General features: G+C 39.7%; 1 protein-coding gene across 1 annotated transcript; it reads left to right on the top strand.

Moving 5' to 3' along the window:
* Positions 1-68: 68 nt before the first annotated feature.
* Positions 69-13,121, top strand: Ufm1 (ubiquitin fold modifier 1). Its single transcript, XM_008849364.3, has 7 exons — positions 69-94; positions 233-385; positions 464-520; positions 3,540-3,597; positions 7,400-7,439; positions 8,499-8,531; positions 9,755-13,121. The coding sequence occupies exons 1-7, from the start codon at positions 84-86 to the stop codon at positions 9,820-9,822; spliced, it is 420 nt and encodes a 139-aa protein (XP_008847586.2). The 5' UTR covers positions 69-83; the 3' UTR covers positions 9,823-13,121.
* Positions 13,122-19,184: the final 6,063 nt, after the last annotated feature.

Here is a 19,184-nt window from a genome sequence, read left to right as displayed (position 1 = left end):
AAACAGCCAAAGTAGAAAGACACCCACTCTGCATCCTTTGTACTCCGTTGTGAGAGGCAGGAACACGACATAGGCCGCCATCTATGCGCCGCAGGCCGTGTACGGCACTGTTGTACTGCCTGATTAAAAATGTGTCAAGAAACAGCCAAAGTAGAAAGACACACACTCTGCATCCTTTGTACTCCGTCGAGAGAGGCAGGAACACGACATAGGCCGCCGTCTATGCGCCGCAGCCGTGTACGGCCGGGATCCGCGGGAGCGGCTTTCAGGCGTGCGGTGGACAGCCCCTTGGAGTGCGACGTGGAGCCGCGAAGCCCCCCCGAAGGCCCCATTGGAGGGAGCGTTCCAGCGGCTGTGCGCGGTGTTTGTGTGGCGGCTCCACCATGTAAGTACCCTGCCCTTCCTTCCCTGTCCGGCTCGGCCCCGAGTCACGACCCTGACGGTCTCCCGCTCTCTCCCTCAGGTCGAAGGTTTCCTTCAAGATCACGCTGACGTCGGACCCGCGGCTGCCGTACAAAGTGTGAGTGGCGAGAGTGGGGCGGGCTGGGCCGGCCGGGCGTGGTGACAGGCCCCGCGCGTGCTCCGCTGGCGGCCACCGGGACCTGGCAGGAAGGTGTGGGAGGGGGCTGTGGCGGTGCTGCCGGGAAGCCAGCGGCGGGCAAGGTTGCGGGTAGTTTGTTGGCCTCCGACAATCCCAGGGCTTGGTGATTGAAAGGTCTTGCACGTCCTGGACTGGCTGTTACCGGAAGTTAGGGAAGACTTCCTAGCCTGAACTCGTTGACTGAACCAGTCCGCCTGCTGTTCTCAGGCATTTTATCTTGTGTATATGATTCAGCACAGGCTGACAAAGTGATGAGCCCCAAGTCACACATTTGGACCTTAATATAACCCGCTTAGTGCGAATGGGAAGGAAGGCCATGGATCCTTGTTAGGCATTTCCTTATTCTTGAGCAATTGAATTGAGAGATTAACAGGTCTGACCACATACTCATCACCTTCCTGTGTAAACACTCTGGAGTTACTGCAGCTAGAAGATTTATGTTTACGTGGCAAAGGGCCAGGATTTCCATAAGATTCTATGCAAAATTAGTAAAGTGGTGGTTCCAGGGCCTATCTAATTGAATTAGTGGCAACTGTCATTTGCTCCCTTCCAGAGTACACCTTGTCCGCAGCCCAGAACCTTTGGAGATCCAGTAATCAGTAACAGCTCCACCTCTAATTGTCATTTTTAGACATTCACAAGTGTCTGCATTCTCTGAGAAAGCTTACCCTAGTATCTCTTCTACAATGCTGCTCTTAATCATCCATCCAACTACTTTTAAGCCTGTCGCTTTTCCCTCAGAGCACACCCATTCATTTCTTCCTATGCAGCTTAAAGCCCATCTTTTAAAATCATTCTACGGGCTGGGGAGGTGGCTCAGCGGTCCAGCTGCTCTTGCAGAGGACCTGGGTTTGATTCCCAGCACTCACATGGCAGCTACGAACTGTCCTTAACTCTAGTTCCAGGGGAATCCGAAGCCCTCCTCTCACCTCCACCGCATTCCATGATCCAGGTGCACTCACATGCAGGCAATACTGGGATACACATAAAGTAAAAATAATAAATAAATAAAATATTTTTAAAATCACTCTCTTGCAAGCATCCTTTGACTCCCACTGATCTCTCCTTATTTTGCTTGGTGAAACACCAACTCTGAACCCCAATCATTTATATTCTCTGTACCTAATTTAGTGCTCGTGAAAAAATTACATGATTAAGTTGGTGAGTTCTATGAAAAATCAGTCACTAGCACTCTGCTATGTTCCCCAGTTTCATAGTTTTTCCTATTCTCAGGAAGGATTTTTTTTTTCTTTTCTCAGATTTTCTGCAACACCTTTCCCACTCTGAAGACAGAGGGCATGTTCCCTCTGCAGTACCCCTAAATTTACAATCAAAAACACGTGTCCTGTGAAAAGCCAGTTTCTAGGTTCTGTTGTTTTGGTGTGTTCAGGACTGAAGTATCAGGCTGAGTCAGAGGACTGCTCTCTCTTGGTCATTGGCATCTCCTCTGCACTGGGTTATGCTCATCATTGTGTAACTGCTCTGGAAGGAAAGAGTGAGGAAGAGGAAGGGAGAAGGGCAGAAGGTCAGCATCAGTATCTATCAGAGTTCCTGGAACACTGGACCATTTCAGTTAGTGCATTCCCACTGAAGGAGTTTAGAAAGTGTAACCATTTAGTGTATATCTTTGTTTAATGTATGTGCAATTGTGTGCACATGTGTAGTTTGTAAGTACTTGTAAAGTACTCTTATAAACTTTGTTAACTGTCAAATTGCCAGTTTATTGGAATTTTTTAAACAAATGGCTAGCCTTTAGATTGTTTAATTGTCAAATTGCAGTTTATTGGAATTTTTTAAAAAAATGGCTAGCCTTTAAATTTTTTAATTCTTTGTTCCACCAACCCCCCCCCCCAAAAAAAAACACGAAAGCCAGGAAAACAATGACATCAGTTTTCATCCTTTAATAACGTTTTGTGGGAACAAAGTGCTGGCACAAACATTCTCACTTCTCTTCCTGAAAGTCAGTGGGATGTGCTGTGACAGATTTGATTCTTCAGCTCAGAGACGTAGGTGAGTGAGGGACCTGGGCTTCCTCTTCGGAATGTTGCCAGTGTGGCATTAAAGGTGGATGTGCTAGTGACCGGTAGGAAGGTTCAAAGAGAAGTGCTAACTTCCTGATTTTCGGTTAAGTGTTTTCTTGGGGTGTAGTGTCAATTTGCTTTTTGGTTTTGAAGTTAGAAAATTCATATTAATTGCTATGTTTTAATATTTTGTAATAAATTTGCCATCAAGGACTCATTTAAATTATACACCTCCAAAAGGTCATTTCAGAATATACTTAGCTCTTTTCAGATAACAGTATAATCACTTTATTATTGTTTTCCCACGATAAGCTTACTCATTGTCATCAGTTTGGCCTCCTGATTTACACATGTTGATTAAAAGGGTATGCAAGGGTTCATCAGTCACATCTGACAGTGCTTCCCAAGTAGACTCTCTTTAGAATGGAAATGATCACCTTACTGCATCAAGGAAAAAGGTATTTGGATGTGGCAATAAAGAGGACTGAGGAACAGGAAGAGATTGATCTTTCTGAAATTGACTCAAGCTGGGCATGAGGGTACACACTTATGATCCTGGATTTCGAGGACACCCTGGTCAACATAGTAAGTTCCAGGCCAGCCAGGGCTACATAGTGAGACCCTGTCTGGTGAGAAGAGAACAGTCTATCTCACCAAGCAGCAATCCATGTGCTGCACTTGTAGGGATCTGATAAAAAAAGAAAAAGATCATCGAAATATGTGCTTGTAGAGGTTGTTAGTTTCTCATGGAATTGGCCTTACTTGTTTTGAGGTTGTGTACTTTTCTCCTGCTTTCATTTTTTGGAATTGACAAGTACGGTGTTGCAATCAAAACAGCCAGCTTTGGAACCCAAAAGACAGCTCTGCCCAGATTTGCTACTAAATAAATACGAAATTTCTTTTTTCGATTCTTGCAGTCTCAGTGTCCCTGAAAGCACACCTTTCACTGCAGTCTTGAAGTTTGCAGCAGAAGAGGTAAGTGCGGCAGTTCAAGCAGCATCTGTAGGGGATGTAGTGCTGGTGTGTCCGTGCTTCAGTGTTTGTTTTGATTTGCTGCATTGTGACTGTTTTCACATTTGTTCATTACTAGGTTCATGCTATAGAATTTGTAAGTACAGTGGAAGTTAACTCTGATTTTTAAATACAGAAGTAATGAGTTAAGCAAATTGACCCATCTGTTTCACACAGAAGCCAAATTTCAGAAGAATTTTATAGATACTGAATGTACCAATGGTACATACACAAGCTGCTCTTTAAGAGCCAGCCTTATATCAACCCACTGGGTATGCAGGTAGACAAAATATATATGTGTATAATTGTTAATAAAATGTGTTGTTTTGAAGTGTCTGGCTTTTAAAAACATGTTGTTTTATGTTTTTAAGACAGAATTTTCTACCTGAAATTATCAAATCATCTATAAAACAACTCTGAACACATTTGGAAGAGCAGCTTGATCTGCTCCAGCTGACACCAGAATGTGATTCATTGATTAATGTGTGACATAAGACAGATTCCTCAGTTCTCCCTCTCTCTCCTCCCCACTCCCCTCCCTCCCTTCTTTCCTCCTTCCCCTCCTCTTTTTTTTAACTTGCATAATCATAATAAAGCCTGCCTTTCCCATCTTACAGATTCTATGATAAAGTGCAATGTCATTCACCAAAATGGTACAGTGCACTGAAGTGCTGGACAGGTTCAGAATAACACAAACCTAAATGCTTTTGTCAGAATGTTTGGAAAAGTAGTTATAGCTAAATGTAAAGCTAATGGAACTTACAGCCCTGCCCTATACCTGATGTTAGTCATGGGAAGTCTACCAACCTATTTTTGCTCATAGCTTCTTGTAGACCTTGTCAGGGACCACTGATATCATTTGTTACCTATTCAGAGTAAACTTCAAGGTGGTAGTATTTGTTTTATAGTTTTGATCTATTTTTCATGCAGCATAAAATGGGATGAGACAGATCTGAGTACAATATTGTCATTCCCTTTTTTATGTCATAGATAGCTTGTGAGAAAATAGTCTAGGTCATAGCAGATTCCAGAATTAGGCAGTAGCTCCCTGCAGGCTGTAATTATGAATTACATTCTATGTACATGAATTACATTATACAATTTATACAATTACATTATAATGTATTTTGTAGCTATCTTATTTTGTTTTTGTTATAATACAAATGTTCTGTATAAGTTTGGCCTTTTTTGAAAATAGAAAAGAGTCCCATAAAACAAGCAGTAGAAATAAACTGACAGTTCTCGTACAGCCACAGCTGCTGACTAAAGTTCTGATGCAGATTCTAATGGTCTTGCTATTGAGCATTGTGAAAGGATCTGACTTGCAGGCATTGGTAAGTGGGGCTGTCACAAGATGGCACGTGATATCTTTCAGTGAGGCTAAGAGTTGCCTTGAGAAGTCAAGAGGTCTAGATTTAAATCTGAGGTAAAGTTCTCAATTCCTCAAAATATGGCTTAGAGTTGATTTTACTAAATAATGAGTTTCAGAACCTCGAGAAGAGCCAGGTAGCTTCATAAGCTGTATGAATTAAGGAATCTGTAGGTGCCAAATGAACATGAAGGACACAGAGGAAGTATCCGCATCCGGGAGAAAACATGGTGATAGTGAGGACAGGAGAAGCTGCTGCTCACGGTCACTGGTGGCCAGTGCCTCCCAGATCTAAATAGCTGTTACTACACCTGGATAGGAACAGAACATGTCAGTAATAGCTTTTGACTTTCAAAATTCACAGATATGTTGCCACTAGATGATGTGACTAGCAAAATTCATGACTTACCTTAAAATGAGTGTGATCAAAGAGTGAGATCCAGTAGAGTAATTAACAGATACATAGAATTCTTTTGAAAATCTAAGGCGACATGCACTCTCTTTTTGTTTTTGTTGCTTTGGTTTGTGTGTACTTGTTCCTATGTGCATGTGTACATGTGGGAAGGGACATACATGTGTGCAATACACATGCATGTGGAGGCCAGAGGTTGACATCTGGTACCTTCTTCAATGGCTCTCCACCTTTTTTTGGTTTGGTCTTTTTGAGACAGGGTCTCCCTGTAGTCCCAGCTGGCCTGGAACTGGATATGTAGACCAGGCTGGCCTCAAACTCACCTGCCTTTGCCTCCCCAGAGCTGGGATTAAAGGCGTGCGCTACCACACTCAGCCTCTACCTTATTTTTTGAGACAAGTCTCTCAGTGAACCTGGAGCTTACCAATTCTTCCAGGTTGGCTTGCCAGCAAGCCGCAGAGGTCCTCCTGTGTCCACCTGCCCATCACTGGGATTATACCACCACCTTTGGCTTTTTCTCTGTGGGCTCCAGGAAACTCAGCTCAGGTCCTCATGCTTGTGTGATAGGTACTTTACCAGCTGATTCATCTCCCCATTCCCTAAGTGCATGTACTTAATTTTTTATTGAGGCTGGGGAGATGGCTCGGTGGTTAAGAGCACCGACTGCTCTTGCAGAGTACCCTGGTTGAGTTCCCAGCACCCACATGGCAGCTAATGACTATCCATAGCTCCAGTTCCAGGGCACCCTACTCCTTCTGACATCCTTGAGCATTGCACAATACAGGTATACGTACGTACACGCAGGGAATACACTTATACACATAAAAAATAATTTTTTAAAAGAAACTACAGCTTCTATAACTTTATTTTCAAGATTTCAAAATTTATTTAAGTACATTTTCAAAGTTCTATAAGAAATCTCGTGTTATTTCTAAATAAGAATGTCCCACAATGAAAATAAAATGATTTGCTACATAACACTGTGTTCATTGTTCTTATGCATAGTTCATATTTTAAAATTTGTTTCAATTCCAATTAATAAGCTTTCGGTTGTTTTTCTTAACTATTACGTGACCCTCCTTAATGTCTGGAACAGTGTTTCCTTTGTATATTCGTAGAGCAAAATCATGCACAGAAAACACTAGTCCCACCCCACAAACAGAACAGCCACAGAAACATTTACTATTTCTTCAAGTATCAGTAGTATATTAAAAGCTTTCTTTCCAAACCTCTTTGTAGAGCTCAACTGCAGTGTGTATAAATGAGTACACAGTGCCGCCGTGCTCAATAAATACTTGTTGGATAGGAGTGACTAGGATGTGAAGCTTCGTCATGTGCATTAAGACATAGACTTGGCCTTGTCAGGCATATTTCACTGATTCAAAAAGCACATCTTTTTATAATACCCGAGTCTTCCCGCCACTCTTGGCTGATAGCAATCACATAGATCTCTAATTGACCACCTGCACCTCACTAAACTTAGCCTAGATTGCGGTCCCATGATGTAGAAGTCAGATCATCACTTAAGGAGACTGAAGAAGGAATACAGTCTTGGTGACTACCTAGAAATCATCTGTTGGCACCTCCTGCTAATCAGGAGACTATCTGAAACCTGAAATTTTATGAAGATATTTCTTCATATTTTTAACTCATTTATTCCCTTATATTGTTTGCTTTTGTAAGAGAATTATGTGTGATGTCTAAGTCTGAAGTAATAAAAGTTGTTTGGGCTATAGATTGGCATTGTTTTACCTCTTGTGTTGCATATAAACTAAAGGACCGTTTTATAATCATTTATGCATTAAATACAATCAGATGCATTATTTAGAATACAAGGTTGCTGTTTTGTTTGATGTTATCTCTCCTCTAAAAGACTGACTGTGGTAGAATTGTAGACTGGATAATAGGTGCTCCATCATTGTTGTTCGTCTTTTATGGTTTCATGTTTATGTATTTACATATTCTTTTCATTTTCTCCCTTTTAGTTTAAAGTTCCTGCAGCAACAAGTGCAATTATTACCAATGGTAAGAATTCACTTTAAATTTTAAGAACTATAAACATTGATTAAAAGTAATCAAATTAATTAAAACTGACTTGAATCCAAAAGGTCTCATAACATGTTAACATAAACGTTACACTCAGTGGTAGGCGTTGCATCAAGGCTCTTGTCTAGAAGGAGCTCTGCAGTTCCATGTGCTTCTGCTGCGGAAAGCACAAATATGTTGTGTCTTGTCACTCTCCCGTCTGTTACTGCAGGGAACTTGCGCTTTAGCAAGGATTTTTCTGTTTTTAAATAAAGTCATATCAGAAAGTGATTTAGAATATAGAAAATTCAGTGGGACAGTAACTTTTCCTTTACTGTGTTATTTTCCTTTTCTAATAGAACTGATTCTTACTGACTGGAAATAATGCTTTTCAGTTTAGGGACAGCTAAAAATCAGAATATCTTGGCGTGATACAAATGACAGTGGGCTAGTCTAATGAGAAGGTGGTGGACAGTGAGCAGGACTTGCAGGGAGGGCTTGCTGTTTCTCAGTGTGCCAGCTAGTGTAGATGTGGTACTGTGCAGCTGCGATAGAATGACAGAGGTGGGGGAAGGGCAGTGGCATGGTGTCAGTTAGGTCTTACAGGATTTCTCCTTCAAATATTCTGCATCTTGCCATGTTGGAATTTGGCCTACTTTCTAGGTCATTGTAGGTTTTCAAGTGAGTAATTGAGGAAAAATGTTTCAAAGCATTCCGTGTCAATGGAACTTGAACAGAGAGTCCTTGATGGCTTTCCTGTCTCAGAGGTTTATGTCTCCTAGCAGTGTGGAAATGACTGATGGTGTGCATAGAATGTTTTTGCTTTGAAAAGAAATGACAGTTTATTGCATGTAGCAAAATTGGATTTAAAACACTATCGTCTATGGAATTTAGGAGAATCGTTGCACTTAACGTCCTCTTGTCTAACCCAGCAGTGTGTGTAAATTCATAATAATAGGCAGTTTCAGCAGATGGGTAACTTACCTGAAAGATTGTCATTTTTGCTCAGGAATTTAGGTTGTTCAACCTAACTCAATGATTTTACAACTTACTTTCTAGATGGAATAGGGATAAATCCTGCACAGACTGCTGGTGAGTACCTACTTGAAAACTTGTGAGTTAATTATTAGTAGGCATGTACGTGGAAGTTGAGGATGGATGTCTATCTAATTCATATCTACACTGGATTTTCGAGACCTAGCAGTGTAGAGCTTATAATAGTCTCCTTACAACTAAGAAAATTTTTTCATTTTTTGTGTGTGTTTCAAATAAATGAAAACCTGAATAATAGAATAGTGACATACATAACAAAAAAATCTTGAAGATAAGATTGTGTTGTTCTGAAGATAGAGACTTTGACCTGTGTCTTAGTGATTGTGAGGTAGTGTAGGTAAATTGCTTAAAATTTGGATCGTTCATGGTTAGCATCCAGAAAGTGATAGCCCTTACTCCTTTAAAGAACTGCAGTCACTTACATTATAAAGGGCTAGGTCCACACTCAGAGCTTCAAACTGTGAAAAGAATTCAGGGTGGTATTTGATGTCCTAGCCAGTAGGGAGTGTAAATGTGCATTTTGGTAAAGGTACTCTTAAACTTGAAAAAATAGTATAATGTTTTTTAAGCTATTTCCTTTGGGTGATAGTCTAACTATAATGCTTTGAAACCTTATTGGTTAATATAGTGGAACTTCATTCTTGATCAGTATTTACTTTTAAATGATTATATTCTGAAGTTTTTTATTATAAAAAACTATAATGTCTTTGTAGGTCATTGGTTAAATTCAGTCATAGAAAATGAAAAAATATTTATAATTGCAAATTTTTGTTCCTGGAATTAATAATCTTAAATATATACTTTTCATCAAATTAAAAAGAGTTGTTTTATTGAAAATTATAAGGTATCCCCTTGGGAGGCTGAGGTGGGCAGATCTCTGTGAGATCGAGGCCAGCCTGGTCTCCATAGCAAGTACAAGCCAGCTGTGGCTACAGGGAGACCCTGTCTCAAAAAGACCAAAAAAAGAAAGAAAACTGAGGAGCCTTACCTAGACATACTATATAATATAGAGATTTTGTCTTAGGTATTTTGTTATGAGTGTTTGTGATTAATTGATATTATTTGCCAGTATTGGCATTTTCGTGACTGAAATTCATTAAAAATTTTTAAGCATTCGTTGATGTGTAAAGATAAAGGAGGAATAGGAACAGGACCGGGCATGCGCTCTACTGACAGCTGAGGGTCTGTACCTGCTTTTTAACAGCTTATTTTGTGTAGCAGTCATCACTTTTTCATACCTAACTTTATATTTTTTCCTATAGGAAATGTTTTTCTAAAGCATGGTTCAGAACTGCGAATTATTCCCAGAGATCGCGTTGGAAGCTGTTAACATCTGCTACTCATAACACACAATTAACCTTTCAGAATAAATATTGGTATTTGTTATTGCTGTAAATTGAAATCAGGCATCTAAGGTATTATGAAAGCACCAGGAATCAATCAAACAAGGCAAGTTCATTCTCTTGTCCCTGTTCATTCTTTTCCTGTGAAGAGGTCGTGCTTGTGAGTGGAGGGGACTGCAACCTCAGAAGGCCACCCGGGCCATGACTGCTACCGTGGCAGAAGAGTTCATTTGTGGCACGTACACTGCTTTTATAACTGGAGGAGTCTCATAATTCTTTTTAAGAACATTTGGAAAATTCTGATTCGCTGGCTCTTGCATATTTTTTGAGTTAAAAATGTTAAAGGATCATGGATGACATCTGACTTTCAGTCCTGTAGTTTGATTTTAAATTATGTAGTTAGTGATGATGTTAATAGACATTTCAATAAATTGTTACCTATTTTAGCTTCTTATTATTTAGGTTTTTAAGTTTCAAATTTCATATGTCCTATGAAATTTAATCTTATACAAGAACCAAACATTGAATTTTTAGATCTAACCATTATGTGTATAAATTGATGTCTTAGACATGGAGTAGTAACAGTAGTGCTCTTGGGAAATCAGTATTTGTAGTGGTGGGAATCAATAGTACAGCAAGAGCATTCTTGGCTGAATTAGGCATTCCTTTATACATGTCTAATACAGACTTTAGGACAGAAATCCTTAAGCAACCATTCCTTTTCAGGATATTTTAGAGTAGCATTCAGAAAGAAAATTGTTGCAGAGACAAGCTGAAATTCACAACAAAGCTCAAAGAAATACTGACTGCAAATGTTGCTGAGGTGTGCTTAATGAAGATCTAACTTCTAAGGAAGCGTTACTGTTAGTCATCTGAGTGGTAACAAGCCAGGGAAGGGAAGATGGCACAGACTGAGTGACCAGGCTCCTACAAGCAGGGGAGCAAAGGACAACAGTGTGAGGAACAGAGAGCTTGCACTGTCACAAGAAGCCAACCAGTTGGACAAAGCTGCAGAGGCTGTTGGAGGGAGCTGGAAGGGAGACAAAATATTTGAAGTTACATCGGAAGGCAATTAGAGAAAACAAAGTATAGGCCTTATCAGTGTACACATTTCAAAATATCCCTTACGTGGTTGGGTATTGATATTGAACGCCTTTGATCCCGGCTCTTGGGAGACTGAGGCAGGTAAAATCAAGGCCACTCTGGTCTACAGTGTAAGTTCCAGGGCTACAAGGAGACCCTGTCTTTAAAAAAAAAAAATACCCCTTATCAAAATCCAAAGAAAGACTTATGTAAGATCTTAAGGGGGAAACATCTCAGTGGGTAGGGTAGCAGGTAAAAGCTCTTTGCAGGCCTGAGAATCTGAGTTCATGGAACCCACATGAAAGGAAAGAACCAACCCCACAGAGTTGTCCTCTGGCCTCCACAGGGCATTGTAACTAGTGTGCTCCTTCACACACAAACAATTTTTTTAAGATCTTAATTGCCTTACAGAGGCAATGTCTTTCTCAATACATCATACAAGGTGAATTATAGGCTGATAGTGATTCAGAATCAGTGCTTGACCAGCTCTAATTTTAAAGGTGAACTCTTTGGAAGCTGAGGTTCTCTCTGTTGGGTTCTTCTTAGAAGTACAAGTTCTCAAAAAAATTTTGCTGTATTCATGAATAATCTTTAGGAGCAACTTTTACCTTCATGTGTTTCAGTGTCTTTGGATTTGGTTTTCAGGAAATGTATAAGAAAGTCTAATGAAGTCAGCATCTGAAGGGTTATATAAGTAATATAAGGAGTTATTGTTCACACATTTGATGAGTAAAGTCTGGGATTCTGAATTATGTAGAAAGTTAGGGAGGATTTTATTTTTATAAAAATATGATTCTCAGAGCCCCTATTCCTTATAAAATTATACCTCAGTTAATCAAAATTTTTAATATTTCCTGAATTCTTAGCTTAGTATTATTAAATTTTTCAGCATTCTGCCTTTAGCACAAAATCTGTGTGCTGTTTGTATATAATATTTAGAGTGTCCTGCGATGTAAAATGATTTACTTAATAGGTTCCTTGGTTTTGAAACTGTGTAGTCTTGTAAATATGTTACTCAACAGCTAGATACTTTACTGTTCAATGAAGTGATCTGGAAGTTCTTGTGCAGAATGTTTTGAAAAGTACTGTGTTTAAATCTTTACTGATCATAATTAATATCTTAGGCAAATGCATTTTGTTATCCCGTAAACTATATTTTCTTTTATTTTTAGGTCTATTAATCAGCATATCTATTGAGCCAATTTATTAATGATGATATTTTTAAAAATGCAAAGTCAATAAATCCTCCAAGTCACGGAAATATGTACTTCCTAATGTCAGTCTGTTATAAAGAAGAGGCACGCTTGAGAAGGTTGCAGAGCTAGGTAGTGAACTAGGAAACTTGAAGTAACGTGCTGGTAGGACTACTTCCTTCATCAGCCCCATCAGCTTTGCTTTTTAGTCTTACACATTGTGCAGAATCACTTCTAACAACCAACTTTCTCCCAGTTTGTGCTGTCTGTGCCACTGTGATACTGAAATTGTGGGGCTGCCCTCTGTTGGTCAGTACTGGTGGTGGATATGTCATGATCCATATCAAACTAGGCTACCCAAATAAACCATTGGGTGAAATAAATGTTCAAATGAAAAACTCAGTCCAATGTATTCTGTCCTCAAAACTCTCCGAAGGCAGCTTATTGGTTACCCAGAGTGTTTTTTTGTGGTATCAGACCAATCAGAACCAGTCAGTTGATTCTCCTGACCATAACAACTGCTTCGTTAAAGTCCTCATCTTTTGGTGGCTGGAGAGATAGCTCAGCTGTTAAGAGCACTGGCTGCTCTTACCAAGGACCTGGGTTTGCTTCCTAACGCCCACATGATGACTGATAATCATCTTTAACTCCAGTTCCAGTGGATCTGATGCCCTCTTCTGGTCTCCCTGGGCATTGCATGCACAGTGCACTTACCTGCAGGCAAAATATACCCATAAAAATATAAAAAGCCCTCATCTTTTTACATGTCATTATAAATCCAGTAGTCTCAGTTTCTTTTCACACTTGTTGAAAAGGAGTTTCATTCCATGTAGTTTCACTAAAGTTCTACTGAATAAAGTCTATACGTTTCATGAGGAGAGGCCCACTATCTTTGTGTTCTCCAGTGTACACTGCAGCCACACTGAGCTACAGATGCTATGTGGCACTTTGTCATGCATATTTTCACACTTCATGCCTCTCCCACAGTTGTATGACTGGGAAACCTAGAACTTCAATTAAAAAACCATCAACCTTCACTATTTCCAAGCAGAATTAGGAATTTCACTGTAAGTAACCACTGTATCTTCTTTATTACTATAGTATTTATTAAATACTGTTATTTGTCTCAAACTATAAATTTAGTCTAAGATCCTGGCTGAAACTAGCTTTCTAAATTGCCTTGCCCATAATAAGCTTTGTGATGCAGATTGCACAAAAGAAGGAATACTTTGAAAATTGAAATTATTTGTATTTAATCCTTAGCTTCTTTAGATAGAATATTTGATTAATTAGGAGATTCATGTTCCGCACAATTTATCGCAGCAGGAATCTGCTGTCTCTGAAATGACGAAGTGCTAAATATTTTCCCTAGTAAATACATAGTATTAGCTACATAATAGATAGTAAGTACTGGAGATAGAATATGATTAAGTTCTATTTATATATACATTTCAAAAACAGAAAAATAAGGCAGTGGAGAAGTGGGCATTTGTGTGAGGTGCCTCGTGCAGTACCTCAGCTGACTCCATTTGGGCTGCTTCACTTTACTGTCAGGGAAGCCAAGACTGGCTTGTGTGTTCAAGATCACAGTGAGATTGGAGTCAGAGTCTACATGACTTGCATGCCGCCAGTCATTTTGCTATCTTTTTTCCTAGAATGCTAATATTTTTCCAAAATAAGGAGGTCTGGAAAGGACTTCATAGCTGATTATTGAACATTTCTAGGCTCCCACTTGACTTGGAATATTTGCCATTTGCAATTACAGACTGTTTCAGTAAGTATATTCGTTTATGTGATGATGTGGCCATTTGAAAAGGCTTATGGCTCTATTATCTGTTTCCCCACGCAGAGAGTTGTTATTTTGTTGCTGGATGCAAAATACTGGCCTGGGTTGGCAAACAAATATAGAGCTAGTTTGGACATAAATCTCTGATTTTCTGGCAAAACTTGTTAGAAATGTAAAAGCTGTTATTGAGAGCATACTGTGATTATACATCATGTCAATATTTATTTGGCTGAGTAACAGGTTTAATAAATTAATTTGCAAATGCATAATTTACAACTGATGTGTTGTTTTAGAAATAAACTGTAATTCTTGTTGTCAGTACCACAAACATTTTGACAAGTATTGAGATACTAGAGTCTTTGATTTTTTTTTTTAAAGATGTATGGGCAGATTAAAGCTTTTAGAAATCCACATCATATAAGGATGAAACATAAGTGAGGTCAGAGGCAAATTACCAAAATAATTGTAGAGATGGCCTCCCTGTACAGCCTTTACAGATTTAGTTTCCCAGAACAGTGGGAAATGAAGGCTTTGGAGGGCCGTGGGAACTGACAAGCACAGTGAGAGTGGTCAAGCCTTCAGAACTGTTCAGTGTAATCATGAACTTAGATGCAAATATCTTCAAGAATTAATGAACTTAGATGCAAATATCACCAGATCCTATCTAGCAATGTATTTTAAAAGTCTGTGTTGTAAGTAGGATTTATGGCTTGTATGAAAAAAAAAAATGATTCAGTATTTGAAAATCAGTGTAAAAACAGAACCATAGACTAAACAAAAGAAATCTTGTGGTTATAGTAATTAGCACTTAAAACACACTTTAAAATAAGGACTGGATAGATGGCTTAGCAGTTAACAGCACTGACTACTTTTGCAGAGGACCCAGGTTCAAGTCCCAGCACCCACATGGTGGCTAACAGCTGTCCGTAACTCCAGCTGCAGAGAATCCAACACATCCTTCTAACCTCCATGGGCATTGGGCATTGCATTACACAAGTGCACTTATATACATGCAGACAATATACTCATACATGTAAAAATAATAAAATATTTTTTAAAATTGAAAATATAAGCCGAGCGTGGTGGCACACGCTTTTAGTCCCAGCACTCAGGAGGCAGAGGTAGGTGGATCTTGAGTTCAAGACCAGCCTGGTCTACATAATGAGTTGCAGGCCAGCTGGTGCTACAGGGAGATCCTGTCTCAAAATAAAATAAATAAAATTTGAAAATACAGCTCTTAGAAAACTTGGAATAGAAGGTTGTTTCTTCAACTTGATAGAAAGTAGCTACAAAGCCTACCTTTGATTAATGAGCATAGAAAAGCAGAGATGTTTTTGCTTCAGGCTATGAAGACTTCCCTCTTCACCTCCTATATAACACACTGCTGGAAGTTCTAGCCATCGCAATAAGGCAAGAAAAAAATAAAGACAATCAGTCTTGGGAAGGAGTAGACTAGTATAGGATTCTGAGGTGAAAACAGCAGTTCTACCTCAACCCTCACCCCACCCTCTGTGATGGTTGAAGGTGGTCTTAGAATTAGCAGAGATGTAGAGGCCAATGGGAAGAGGCTAAGGACAACTGAAACTAATGGCTTGGAACCATGTTTATTGTAGGTCATCTTAGTGCCTGTAGCCTCTGAGTATGTTCTGCTGTGAATTAGTTCTAGACTCTTCTGCTCAACATTCTCAGGTTTGACTTAGTGCTGGAAAGTATAAAAAAAAATTGTGGCAAATGGGCCACGAATATTTCTGCAGGAATGGTAGCCATGGATACTGCCCTGTCCCTTCATGTTGCAACAAAGGCAGTCTATTCCCAGGGGAAAAAGCAATTATTGAATTGCTGAATAATTTTATTCTCTTTACTATTTTCTTTGTATCAAGGGATGCACCTGATGCTTTGAGCCTTTACAGTCTTATAAAAATGTTTGTCACAGTGTTTCTTCCTAAGAAAAGTAGCACACATGAACAACTGATATTTATTGAGCTTTTTACTATGTGCCTGGCTCTGTGTCAACATTTTTTCATTCATATTTAATTTTCAGTATAATCTATGAGTTCAATAATTTCTCACCATTATACAATAGCTAGAGACACTTTAGTTTTTTCAGTGTTAACACAGCTAATCAGCAGCAAAGATAAAACGCAAATCTTACCCTAAGCATTTTGTACTCTTGCTGACAACTGCACAGCCTATCTGGCTGACGCCCCTGGTAAGTTAACCTAATTGAATAGTGCAGAAAGCTGCTGCCTTCCTCTGTGTCACCCTCTTCCGCACATTTCTCCTTGTTCTGTTTTCTTACCTAGACCTACTGTCTAATACTCCCATGGGTCTCAAATCAGTGGGGGTGAGGGGCAGAATGAAGCTTAGTACAGCTGCTCAATGTTTTACTGTACCCAGCTGTGGCATTCAAATAAAGAGTTGTTTGCCTGTTTATTTTCCAGCATTGGACTGCTTTCCATGAGCTATGGTACTTAACAAGGAGCCTTTAACAACCCCTTAGTACAAAACTGTGAGCACCCAGAAAATCCTCTAAAAGAACAAACTGTAAGCAGGAAAGGCTGTTAGTGTAGTGGGTTTGTATTAAGTAGGAAACTGAAACAGCAGAACCAGTTTTAGGTATATATCTACTCAATAAAGACATCTCAAAATAGACGGTGTTCTTTTTTTTAAATCTACCGCTACAGATTAAAAAAAAAAAATTCTTGTGATAGCCCATATATAAAAATGAACATTCAGCTTGACTATCAAAATAAGTACTTTCTTCCTCCTTCCAGATTCATGGCACAGGATAATTGCCTCTCCTGCTTTACTGTGAGCACTCCAAATAAACCAGTCTCAGGTGCCCCTTAAGAGTAGTCCCCTAAGAATCCTCCCCTGAGCCTCAAAACTAATTTGTTCCAGACATTCTGAGCAGGTTACATTCCTTAAACTTGACAATTAGATATGTTCAGTTAAAGTTAAAAATACAATGAAGTAGAATGTTATCCAGGTGCAAGTTATTAACCTGGCGTGGCAGCGGGACAGAGGGGGACTTCAAAGGCCAAACTCAGATTTTTGGAGCAAGTCTTATGTTTTGGAAACTTGGATGACATTTTTAAACCAAACATGCCTCTTTATTCTTTGATACAATCTGCTAGTATATTCATTTTGTGGATCTTGAAAAGGAAGAAATGGCATACACATCAAGTAACTGGGAGAAGTGGGACTTGGCCCCGCTTTTGCTTAACAGCAATGCATCTGTTACTTACACCCAGTTCTAGAAGGTGAGGCATAAAGAATCTGTGCAGTGTGACAATGGTTTTTTAACTTGCCATCGGTGTCATAGCTTGGGTTAGTGTAACAAAATAATACAGACTATATGCTTAGACCAAAAATATTTTTATTACATTTATTTGTGTGTGTGCATGTGGTGGTGGTGATGATGTGTGTGCATGTACGTACATGTATGCACATGTGCCACACTGCATGTGTGGAGGTCAGAAGACAACTTTGTAGTCAGTTTGCTCCATCCACTTTTTCAAGGGTTCTGGATATCAAACTCAGGTCACCAGGCTTGCCCCTTTACCCAGTGAGCCACCTCTCAGGCCTAACAACAGGTATTTCTCAGTATTCTGAATGATGGGAAATCCAAAATCCAGTCTAGTAGACTAGGAGGGCCCACTTGATGGTTTGCTTGTGACTGTCCTACAAGGCAGAAAGCAGAGAGGCTGAAAGCCAGCTCTGTGTCTCCTCTTAGAAGGGTGCTGATCATCTTCATGTGTGCTGCCCCTCATGGCCAAACTGGCCAGTGGAAGCCCCCACCTTCTACTAGCATCAGGTTGAGTGACAGGATTACAGTGTGGGAATTTGGCAGGTTGGAGGAGCACTAACATTCATTCCATAGCATCTGGGTTCTTCACGCTCTGGTCTGTGACAATCAGAATTACAGCTCTGCTATGCTTCAAGTTCAGTCCTGGTCTACAGACACTTTATAAGATATTCTTATATCCATGATTTTGATCATGCTATTTTTCCTTTTTGCTTTGCTTATTTGAAATAGGGTCTCACTGTTTAACACAGGCTGTCCTCAAACTCACTATGTAGCCCAGCCTGGTTTCAAGCCTGTGGTCCTATTGCCTCAGCCTTCGGAGTGCTGGGATTACAGGTGTGCTCCATCACACCTGATTTGTACATGTTGTTGGAGAGGTTCTCACTGTGATAGTGCTGTCAACTTGATAGAATCTGGAGTCATCTGGGACACCAGTCTCTGCACATGCACTTATGGGGTTGTATGGATCATGTTAATTAATGTGGGAAGACACATCTTGGCTGTGTGTGGAACTACTCCCTTGGCAAGGGATCTTGGACTGTATAAAATGGAGCCGAGCATGTATTCACCACTTTCTGCTTCCTGATTGTGAAGAGATGTAGCCTTGTATCCCAAGCTCTTGCTGCCTGACTTCTCCACCTTGAGCTGTGAGCCACAGTAATCCTCTTAAGTTTTTGCCAGGCAACAGAAGTAACAACTACAGTAACCAGATACAATATCTTTCTTCTAGACTGTGTCTGAATTTTTGGTTGGGACAGTGGGGTTTTGTGCTGACTGTAAATTCAGAGCCTGCTCCCTATTTGCAGTGGGATGTGGTATGAGCTGTTCCACACAATGAGAATTGCTCCACTGCGCCAGATGCTCAGTGAGCCCTCAAATCCAGCTGCCCCAGGAAGCATTGACTGTGCCTTGTCCTTGAGCCCAAAATGATCTGTCCCTCTACAGAAGTTCAGGAGCATTTTTTTTCCTAGTAGTCTGTATTTTGTTGCTAATATGCTTTGAATTCAGTTATTACTTACCTTTTCTTGTCATGTTGATTTGCCTGTCTACATATTGTTTTATGCTCCTTGTTTAATTTCCATTTATTTGTGATCATAATAGTGAATTCCAGTTACTGTTTTTAGTGTTCTCTGTACATATTAATTCATTTAGCACTCTCAGGAACTCTACAGTTATTCCCTCTTTGTGACTAGAAACTGAGGAGCAGACAGGGTGAAGAGTGTTCACAAGTGTCAGAGCTCTCATTCTAACCCAGGGAATATGACTTCAGTGATGTTTCCGACCATTAAATTTAGTAACCCCATCTAATAAATTTATCTTAAGTACATATTATAGAGCAAATACAAAAGAATTTGATTCTTTAGAAAATGTTAATAAAATCTGTGAAGTACAGTAAGAGAGTAAAATATGCATAGATCCCAAGATAAGCCACTACACAGCAAAAGGATAAGGAGGACCCTCTAAAAGACAAAGGAACCT

The sequence above is a fragment of the Nannospalax galili genome, unplaced genomic scaffold (genome assembly GCF_000622305.1).
Source record: "Nannospalax galili isolate Female #2095 unplaced genomic scaffold, S.galili_v1.0 scaffold264, whole genome shotgun sequence".
Classification (NCBI taxonomy): domain Eukaryota; kingdom Metazoa; phylum Chordata; class Mammalia; order Rodentia; family Spalacidae; genus Nannospalax; species Nannospalax galili.
This window is presented reverse-complemented; position numbering and strand designations above follow the sequence as displayed.